Genomic DNA, 9921 nt, shown 5'->3' with positions numbered 1-9921 from the left:
TCTGTCCAAGCATTGATCGAGTTTGTCTAGATGTTACTGTTGCATATCTTATTATATATTTTGGTATCGTCAGCAGAAAAAAAATTGCAGGATAATAATCATGATAATAATAATAATAATAATATATAATAATAATAATATAATAACAACAACAACAACGATGATGATGATAATGATAATGATAATAATAATAATAATAATAATAATAATAGTAGGAAATTTATCAGCACCGTTTCCTCATTGCACAAAGCACTTTTCAATTCACACACACACACATGTAAACTAAACACACTCAGTCATCAACTCACAATCATGCACAATAAACATATATATGCACATACAAACTCGTACGTACAATACATACATACGTACATCCATTCGACACACACACAATACAGTGTTACAAACATACCTACACAATCAACTAACTACTTTCATGTATGAGATAAGGTCTATAGGAAATGCTGCTGGAAGAGGGAAGTCTTTAGGTTAGATTTAAAGGAAGGCAGAGACCGGAGGGGCTGTGACGGACGTGGTGAGGCAAAGAGTTCCATATTTGAACAGCAGATAATGAAAAGGCTCGACCACCGTACTGCAGTTCTCTTTTGTATTTTGGGACGTGGAAGGTTCTATCATCAGCAGCAGAGCGAAGAGAACGGGAGGGTACATAGATTTGAAAGATGTCAGATCGAGAGGTATCGGCCCGGTGTGCATTTCAGTCTAGATATGACATTTTTCTGTCATCCAATTTTTCACTTCTGTGACACAGTCTTAGACAGTTTGAATAAGATGCTCATAATTTGTAGGGGAATCAGAATGTTTTAGTTGAGTATCATCAGCATACATTTCATGACCTGATAAGTGTCAACTGAATGAGAGGTGTGAGTGGAGTGGTGTAGAGTATGATTCTGCACAGCCTGTAAGGTCATTTATAAACATAAAAATGTGTATTTAAAAACGAAGTGGGACTATTTTCTGTCTCAGAATGAATTCAATAGCAACATGAGATGGACTGAACAAAAATGAGCTGCAATGATGAGCCAGAGCAACCCGATCTTTTTTTTCACCCCGCACTGATTCGCTGCATCGACTTTTCGAATATGATGTTCTAGCCGTTGATCATGAAAGATCCTCGTTGAAGAAAATGAAGTGTTTAGTTATTCAACTGTATAATAGAGAAATGTTACTTGCGTTCGTTTTGAATTATTTTAATCACTGTCTGTATAACTTTTCCTATTTTTCAAAGATCATTATTGAATGCACATCAGTCTGTAACATAGGCCTCGAAAGGACAAACTTGGGGTGTGTGTGTATTTGGAAATTTTATGCACATGTAGTCTGCTACTATGACGTCATTAACCCAGAACGTGTATTTTCAAATTCAGGAATATTCAAAAATCAATTACGATGAATATCATGCTACTAACGCCGCATTTTTTTGTCTGTAATTTAAGAATTTATTATTTGTACGTTTCCTTATAGGCCCTTATTATGCAACAGTTATTTTGCTGCAGGATTCATGCCTTTCATTTATTCATCCATGGTTTGACGTCAACAATGCCACCATTTGCAATGGAGTTCATTGGAAGTGTTTTTGTTTGCTGCTTTCTTTGACGATTTTCGTCATTCACATTTGAACTTATTGCTTTTGTGATTGTGAAACGTATTGTTGCAATTGGGCGTAATACGTATAAAAAGAGCTGTCGGACATCGGCATTCAGAGCAGGCCTTTGGAAGTCAGTGCTCAGTTGGCACTGCAAGTTCGCCATATTGCTGGACTGTAGTTGCAAACAAAGAACCGATGACGGCGCATATCACATTAGACGCTACTGGTGAGTTATAATGATGAATCCTGAAGAGAAGACAGATAAGAATCCTTAGTCTGTGTGTTTTTTGTTTGACTTTTGCTAGGTCACTGAGAATTAAATGACTGTAAACAATCGATCGTGTGGGCTGGCATCCACAGACAGCGTGTTTGCGCATCATTGATTTGCTGCCATTGACAGTCAATATTTCTTCAGACAGGTTGATAATGCACAGATGAACCCGTAACTACAATTTTTGCTGAAGTTCATTATCTTAGCCGTAGGGCTGTACGGCAGTGGTGTCCGTGTTATGTAGTAATAGTAGTGGTAGTAGTGTCGGGACTGGCATTTGACTGGCGAGGCCTCACGGCCTTTTTTTTATGTCCCCTTCAATATCCGTCTCCTTTTATTTGTGGGATACATATATATTTTCTTTTACTTGTTCTGTAAATCACACATCAAAGTCAGTAATTTTTTCTTTTAAATTGATGTTCATGTCAAGGAGATTTTTGAACTTATTAGTATTTTCTGCAAGTTTAGTTTCGATTGGTAGTGGCTGGTGCATTCCATATTTGTGCAATTCTATTAAGTATTGAATTTTTCCTTAGGTTAGTATTACAGTGCTCTTTACAAATTTTCATCTTTGAATTTCTTGTACTCTCATTCTCTGACATTCTAAAAATATTATTCACATTGACTTCATTATAGCAATTTAACATTTTGTATGTTTCTGTTAAATCCCCTCTTAGCCTTCTTCCCTTTAATGAATGCAGATTTAAGTATTATAAGTCTCTGTTGATAGCTCATAGATTTGCATTCTTTTAATGTTTTAGTTGCTCTTCTTTGTACCCTTTCTATAGCTATAGATTGTCTCGAGGTATGGGAGGGGAAAAAAAATCAACCACTACGATAAAACTCGAGGGCAGAACTTCAAAATAAACAAAACTAATTTCATAACTAACCAGTTCCGCAAGTTTTTTTTTTACTAACCGTATCATAAATCTGTGGAATAGTCTTTCCTATAACACCATCAATGCACCATCGGTAAATGCCTTCAGAAATCACATTGACAAAAAGTTTAAGGACCATGTATTTTCCACAGAGTTAAATCTTTATTGAGTTGTAGATAAATGTAGTATACACTATGCCTGATTTAAACAAGGGTCTGTTCACAACAAGTGATCCAAAAGCACATAAATCAGACACTGATTATGAGGGCAAAAGGCTTTTAGCCTTTAGCCAAATATTTCTGTGATTCTGTGAAAAAACTGCTTTGTGTGAGAGAGAGGGAGAAAGAGCATGGAATTGGAAGAGAGTTGGATGAAAGGTGTCAGGATGTGCTGCAAAGAGTGTGTTACCTGATTTATTTCATTGTCATTACACTTTACAGGTAAATGGCTTTGTATACTAATTACTATACAATATATTTACATATGTATAGTGCTTTGAGCAGCTTTCTTTAAGTTATTATCTTATAACACTTATTTATTGAAATTATTCTTAACTTTTGTTAACTAAAGCCTGTTTACCCATTGCGTGCTAATAAAAATCCTTACATTTCCACCAAGACCAAAGAATGATAGATCTATTTGCAAACTCTGGTATGGTGTGAGGATGATGTAAGTCCCATGATCTAAAAGTTCAAGGCCATTCTATTTCTTTGCACTTGGTTCCTTTATTATCATTGTGACCACCCAGACTTAATGAGGTTTACCACTGTTGTTGATCAGAACAAAGCCTGGTCAAGTGAGTATGACCATATGGTCTGACAAAAGAGTATTAAAATTAAGCATTCAGTTTCACCATGGTTCCCAGCAGTGGTCATTCACTCATTGTGCCATTATGTGGAACATGTATAAGGACCTGTCTATTCTGCCCTCCATGGTGTTTTACCCCACACCATGATCATTGTGGAGCCACCACTGCATTGGTCATGCTGGGCCTGTCCTGGTTGTTGAAGTGGTGACTCTGGTGTCTACAGACTCCTTAGTCCTTCAGAATGTCCTGTAGAATGTATCCAACTGCCAGTGCATAGTGATAGCCATAGTCATGATAGTGAAAGAGTATAAACACAGCTTGTCAAAATGAACGTCACTTGATATGATACTTTTTAATAATGGTACTGCCCCCCAAAAAATTACCAACTTTTCACCTTGATGGAAAAAGAACTCTTCTACAAATCTGAAGTTAAATTCCATGGTGTTTATTTTACTTCTAAGCTAAATTGGAAAAAACTTCTGGAAAACATCAAAAGCAATGAAAAGCTTAAATTTTCTTTAAATCGCCAGTAAACAACATTGGGGTCAAGATTCAAAAATGCTTATTCATCTCGCTTCTGCACTGGTAAGATCTAGATTGATGCGTGGACAGGAGGTACTTTTCTCAGCTCCGAATGCTTGCTTTGAAAAATTGCAAAGCCAAGATAGCAAAGCCCAAAGTTAGCTCTTGGTGTTCCGTTTCATACGAACACATTACAGTTGTATAGAGCTGCAGGAATACTACCTCTTCATGAATAAAGAAAGCTAGCATCGGCAGAATATGTAATTAGAGCAAATGCTACAGAAATTTCTGTCAAAACTGAGATCAATATACGTCTGACAAACTTTTTTCAGAACGAGCGAAACAGAACAGAAATCTAGAAACTATTTCTACATCCGTGTCAGATACTATTAATCAATCGAATGTAGATCCACAAAATGTTGCTCCGATTATGAGCACTTCACCAGTTCCATTATGGGAATTAACTGGAGCAGCTTTTGACATCCACTATTGTGACATTAAGATCGATGAAAATCCCAATATTCTAGCTTCTCTGGTCAAATTACACTTGTCTGAAACATACCCCCACCACTTAACCAGTAGAGTGCCTATAAGACGTCAGCTGACGTCCTACAAAAAGTATTGCCATAGTGCCTATAGACCTTGTTCGTTAGAAAACTGGAAGTCAGTGAAAAGTTCAGCCGCTTCACCTTGGGACATCCGGAGAAGGCAACATGGCGACTCTGTCCGCTGAAACTGAAAGTGCGCTTGAATCCATAAAGTTAAACAACTGAAAGAGTATTTTTTTAAAAGAACGGACAACTGACAAGTAGCGCGAAAGTTGAACTTGTTTGTCGTGTTAAGATTTTCAACTGTCACGGAACCAGAAACAAGAAGGGCGAAGTCAAGTCAGTTTCTGCTGTCACAGCGACATAAACCTCCTGCAGATTTTTAACAACTGAACTGAAGAAAAAAGTATCGCTCCTGTGTGTGACCCATTCAATCAGAATCTATAAACATTCTAGCATTTCATATTGTTGCTACATGTATGAGTGAATGAGTGTGTATGTTGTGTGTGTGTGTGTGTGTTGAGAAAACGGCCATTGCTGTTCCAATGAATTTGATCTTTTTCTGGCTTTTCTATCACATGACTTTTTAATACATATATATAGTGGGGAGGAGAGTGTTGGAGTTGAGCATGGAAATCTGTGGGGAAATGAGTGGTGCAGTTTAGCATGGAAATTGTGGGGAGAAGAGTGGTGCAGCTGTGCATGGAATTTGATTAAAGATAATCATCAAGACTGATTCATGTGTGCTTCATCACAGTTGCATTGATGATTAACTGCAATATATATTTGTGAAGCAATGGTTTGTTAAACTACCTTGCTTCTAATGACATAATACTTAAGAGTATTTTTCAGGGCTGGCAGAGCTTGCTCATCGTGAGTACCAAGCGGGCGACTATGAACATGCTGAACAGCACTGCATGCAGCTGTGGCGGCAGGAGCCAGAGAACACAGGTGTTCTCTTACTGCTCAGCTCCATCCATTTCCAGTGCCGCAGGCTAGACAGGTAAAGCCAAATTCCTCAGTCTTAAGTCTAGGATTTAGATTGTTGCTTCATTTCTGACATGTCCATTGTAATTTGTTGTTGTACTTTTGTAGAGAATGAATCAGTAAAAAGCAACCTCAATTGCCCTGCCCCCTCCTGCCACAGTCCCCTCACCCTCTTCCGAAACCTCCTTAGAGGGACTGAATGGGTGTTGTGGGAGGTTCTTAAATTCTTGTGGTTGAATTGTTTGGGAAGCCAGATAATCCGTCATACCATGGATTAACCATGGTTTGAAAAGATTGTTTTAACAACACATACTTAACCTTGAATCTGTTTTCTTTCTTTTTTTTTTTTAAGACAACTGATATCTGTGTACAGTTTATCACCAACTCTTTTCTTCCTCCGATACTTGATTTCTCAGGATATCTTACATCAAAAGTAAGACTTGCGGACACAGATTTTTTTTTTTTAACTACACAACACATACTTCACCGTGACCCACGAGTGCAGACTCCGGCAGGGAGTCTGATTCCTGTCCTGTGCAAACTACTATCTGCCTATGCGGAGAAAACGAAAGTAACTACGGCCGATAACCTCCCGGAAGTAGGTTACCTCCCCTCTGTATGCCTGACTAGCTTCCACTTTTTCCAGCAGCCATCTTGACTCCTGATCCTGTGCTCTTCATACGGCTAAGTTTTTTCGTATTTCTGTCTGTCTATCGATTCTTTGACAATCATGTTTCGTGTCTGACGAAGACTTGTATCAGGTCACAATCTTACTTAGCTCATTTGGGCAGTCGAGCTAAAATTATGGCGTAATCGCAATCGTAAGGGCCCTCTACCTCAGGTTCTCTCAACAACAGGTCAATCGCCAAAGACATGGAACAAGCTTCCTGATAACCTCCGTCATTCTGACTCCCTCGCATCTTTCAAATCTGGTCTCAGAACTCACCTGTTCCCACAGCAAAACGTTTAGTTGTGGCAGGTCCACTTCTATGCATGTGGTGCACTTGACTTTGTGTGTATGCATATCTGTACACATACACACGCATTTGTATGAATGTGTATTAGTATGTGTTAATATGTTATAATGCACGTGCGCGTGTGTATGCGTGCACCTGGCTGTGTGAGTGTGTGTGTGCATCTGTGTATTTGTGTGCACCTGTGTGGAGGGCAGCTGCTATGTAAATAAATGTATATTAAAATGAATGTATGCATTGTTTGTGCGTGTGTGTAGTTTGTTGGTCACATTTTGGTGTGTGTGCATAACATTGATGTAATGTGTTATACAAGCAAAAGTGTTGTGTAAAGTTCCTAGAGCATATTTCTGGATAGTGTGCTATGTAAGTGTCCATTATTATTATTATTATTACTTTTGGTGTAGGGTAGCTGAATATCTTGATCAGTTGATGCACACACAGTTGGTTCGATGCCTTTAGTTTACCTTGTACATTGAAACTTAGAAACTTGAGTTCTTTTCTTTCGACGATCAAAATCAGTTCAACTTGCTGTTGAGCGAAAGATACACAAATAAAACAATGAGTGTTAATCTTGACCCCTAGGCTGCCTATATGACGAGATAACTCGTCATGGCAAGCATGTATGCTTCGCTGCCACAATGATGAGATAACTCGTCATTGAAATATTCGGACTTTTCCCTGCTTTGCGTTCAGTTCGTTGACAAAAATGCTGGTAGCTTTAGCTTGGGGACTCTTTCTGGATTCTATTCATAGCTAGAAACACCATCAGCGTCATGAGGCAGTCCTTTATTTGAACGTTTTGGTTGGGTTACTGTCCCAGTGTTTGCCTGGCTCCTCTCCTCGCTCGCTCAACAAAATGTCGGACTGACGCCGTGCTCAAGACATGCGATCGTAGCGAACTAAATCAACCAAGATTGCTTTCTTTTGCTGATGCTCAGAAAGAATTGAAGCGTAAACGCGAAGAAGACAGTGATGAACATTTATAGGACGATTTGATAGAAAATAAAGGGAGCAATCAAGAGTGGCCAAGATACGACTATCAGTGAGTGATGCCGGCTGTGCAAACCTTAGCAGATGACAGAAAGTGACTGAACAGGACAGTGTGAGCGATATTCTTGGCACTCAGCCAACGCAGTCTGATGAGAACTGGATAAAGTGACCGTGTGAGAGGGGTGAAGAGGAGGGGGTGGAGACTGAGGGGGCGTGGCCTCTCATCCACATTATCACTTGGAGAAGTCACAATGTATTGTATATGTATCTCTTTTTGATTTTTTTTTTTATTGTGGTTGTTCTAGTATGATTTTGTCAATGCAGATATCCATTTGTCCAGAAAATATGATATTTTAGTGCAAATTACCTGACTAATGTTAGTAATGAACAAGTTGAAAATGTGACAAAAAACAAAACACTGATTTCAAAACAACAGCATGTCACTAAAAATATATAAAATGGGAAACATCATGTGTTTTGTGTTCTTTATTCATTTACCTTTCAGAAAATATATACTTTTATGGGTCTTTCTCCAATAACAAAGAGCACAGAATTTTTTGAAAATTTATACCCGTTTTTTGTGGAAAAAACCCTGGCAAATAGATTTCACTTAAATCTTATTTTCCTGGCAGCGAAAGGGTTAATTCAATGATTGCTTGTAGATCAAATATGTATACGTGTAACTGTTAAGTGATTCATCATTCCTCCTGTCTGGTTTCAGATCGTCCTACTTCAGCCAGTTGGCCATCAAGCAGAACCCCATGCTGGCGGAGGCCTACTCCAACCTGGGCAACGTGTACAAAGAGCGGGGCCAGCTGCAGGAAGCCTTGGAGAACTACCGGCATGCCGTGCGCCTCAAGCCAGACTTCATCGATGGCTACATCAACCTGGCTGCTGCGCTGGTGGCCGCCGGTGACATGGAGCAGGCGGTGCAGGCGTACGTCACAGCTCTGCAGTACAACCCAGTATGTGCACTGATTGTAGAGTCACAGTGGGTGTGGGGTGTGAGTCAGGTGGCAGGGGGGCCAGTACAACCCAGGATGTGCACTGATTGTAGAGTCACAGTGGGTGTGTTTGGGGGGGGATGTTGGGGAGAGGGGTGGGTGTGGGGGAGGGGGCGGGCAGTATTACCCAGTATGCACACTGGTGGACAATCATACATGGATGCGACCGAGTGGTTAAAGTGTTGGACTTTCAATCTGAGGGTCCTACATTTCAATCTCAGTAATGGCACCTGGTGGGTAAAGGTTGGAGATTTTTCGGATCTCCGAATTCAACATATATGCAGACCTGCTTGTACCTGAATCCCCTTCATGTGTACACACATGCAGGAGATAAAATATGCATGTTAAAGATCCTGTAATCCATGTCAGTGTTCGGTGGGTTATGGAAACAAGAAAATTCCCAGCATGCAAACCCCTGAAAACAGAGTGTGGTTGCCTACATGGTTGGGTAAAAATGGTCATACATGTAAGGGCCCGCTCGTGTACATATGAGTGAATGTGGGAGCCCACGAACAAAGAAGAAGAAAAAGAAGATAGGGGTGGGGGGGCAGCAGTATGTACGCTGATGCAGTCACAGTGCTTGGGGGGCAGGGTGAGGAATGTTGAGGGAGACAGGAGCATTGGATATGGCTGTTTGTATGCTTTAAGTTATATTGAGTTGAACAAGGCTTTGATGTTGTTATTTTTTAATGCAAAATTTAGGACTGCTTGTACTTGTACCATTCTAAATATAAATCATAACTCTGACAATTTGATAGAACGGTCATTATTTTAGAATGAGAATTGGTCATTTACAGCTTTGACTTTTCAGATCACTTCAGCCAGCTCAAAAGTTGCATTTGACTGATGCTGACAGTTTGTTTCTGTGGTGGTGTTTTTTTTTTATGATACTGAAAAAAAGAACCACTAAAATTCCTTTGTTCATAATCTTCTTTCAAAATATGCAACAAAAAAGCTTGTGTTTGAGAAGATTGACAGTTCTACATTGCATTCTAATTTCTACAAAATGAAAGTGAGAAGTGATGGTCTTTCAAACTCCCGGTAGTGCTTGCACTAAATCCACTTTTGATATAACTGTACAGCATGTTTTTGTGGGTGCACATGTGCTTGCATGTTCATATATATTTTGAGGAAAGGGTAAAAACATGGGGGAGGTGGATTGAAGAGTTACCTTTAAGAAGTTTGTAATAGTGATTAGCTAAGTCTGTTGGGAAGCTTACCATGGTCATTTTACCAGGTGTGTTCTTGTTTTGTTTCAGGACTTATACTGTGTGCGCAGTGACTTAGGCAACCTTCTGAAGGCTTTGGGTCGTTTAGATGAGGCCAAGGTAAA

The 9921-nt window shown here is 39.5% G+C and overlaps 1 protein-coding gene across 4 annotated transcripts in view; it reads left to right on the top strand.

Moving 5' to 3' along the window:
- The first annotated feature begins 1555 nt into the window (after positions 1-1555).
- LOC143298505 (UDP-N-acetylglucosamine--peptide N-acetylglucosaminyltransferase 110 kDa subunit-like) overlaps positions 1556-9921 on the top strand; it is a 53239-nt gene continuing 44873 nt past the window's right edge. For 2 of the 4 annotated variants that reach the window (XM_076611337.1, XM_076611335.1), the window contains exons 1-4: positions 1556-1832; positions 5486-5636; positions 8306-8549; positions 9848-9916. In XM_076611337.1, the coding sequence (XP_076467452.1) occupies positions 1802-1832; positions 5486-5636; positions 8306-8549; positions 9848-9916 (495 nt within the window). In that variant the 5' untranslated portion in view covers positions 1556-1801. Of the gene's footprint in view, positions 1833-5485; positions 5637-8305; positions 8550-9847; positions 9917-9921 lie in introns of those variants that run through there. The other 2 variants (XM_076611336.1, XM_076611339.1) reach the window with 2 other exon arrangements.

The sequence above is a fragment of the Babylonia areolata genome, chromosome 24 (genome assembly GCF_041734735.1).
Source record: "Babylonia areolata isolate BAREFJ2019XMU chromosome 24, ASM4173473v1, whole genome shotgun sequence".
Lineage (NCBI taxonomy): Eukaryota > Metazoa > Mollusca > Gastropoda > Neogastropoda > Buccinidae > Babylonia > Babylonia areolata.
This window is presented reverse-complemented; position numbering and strand designations above follow the sequence as displayed.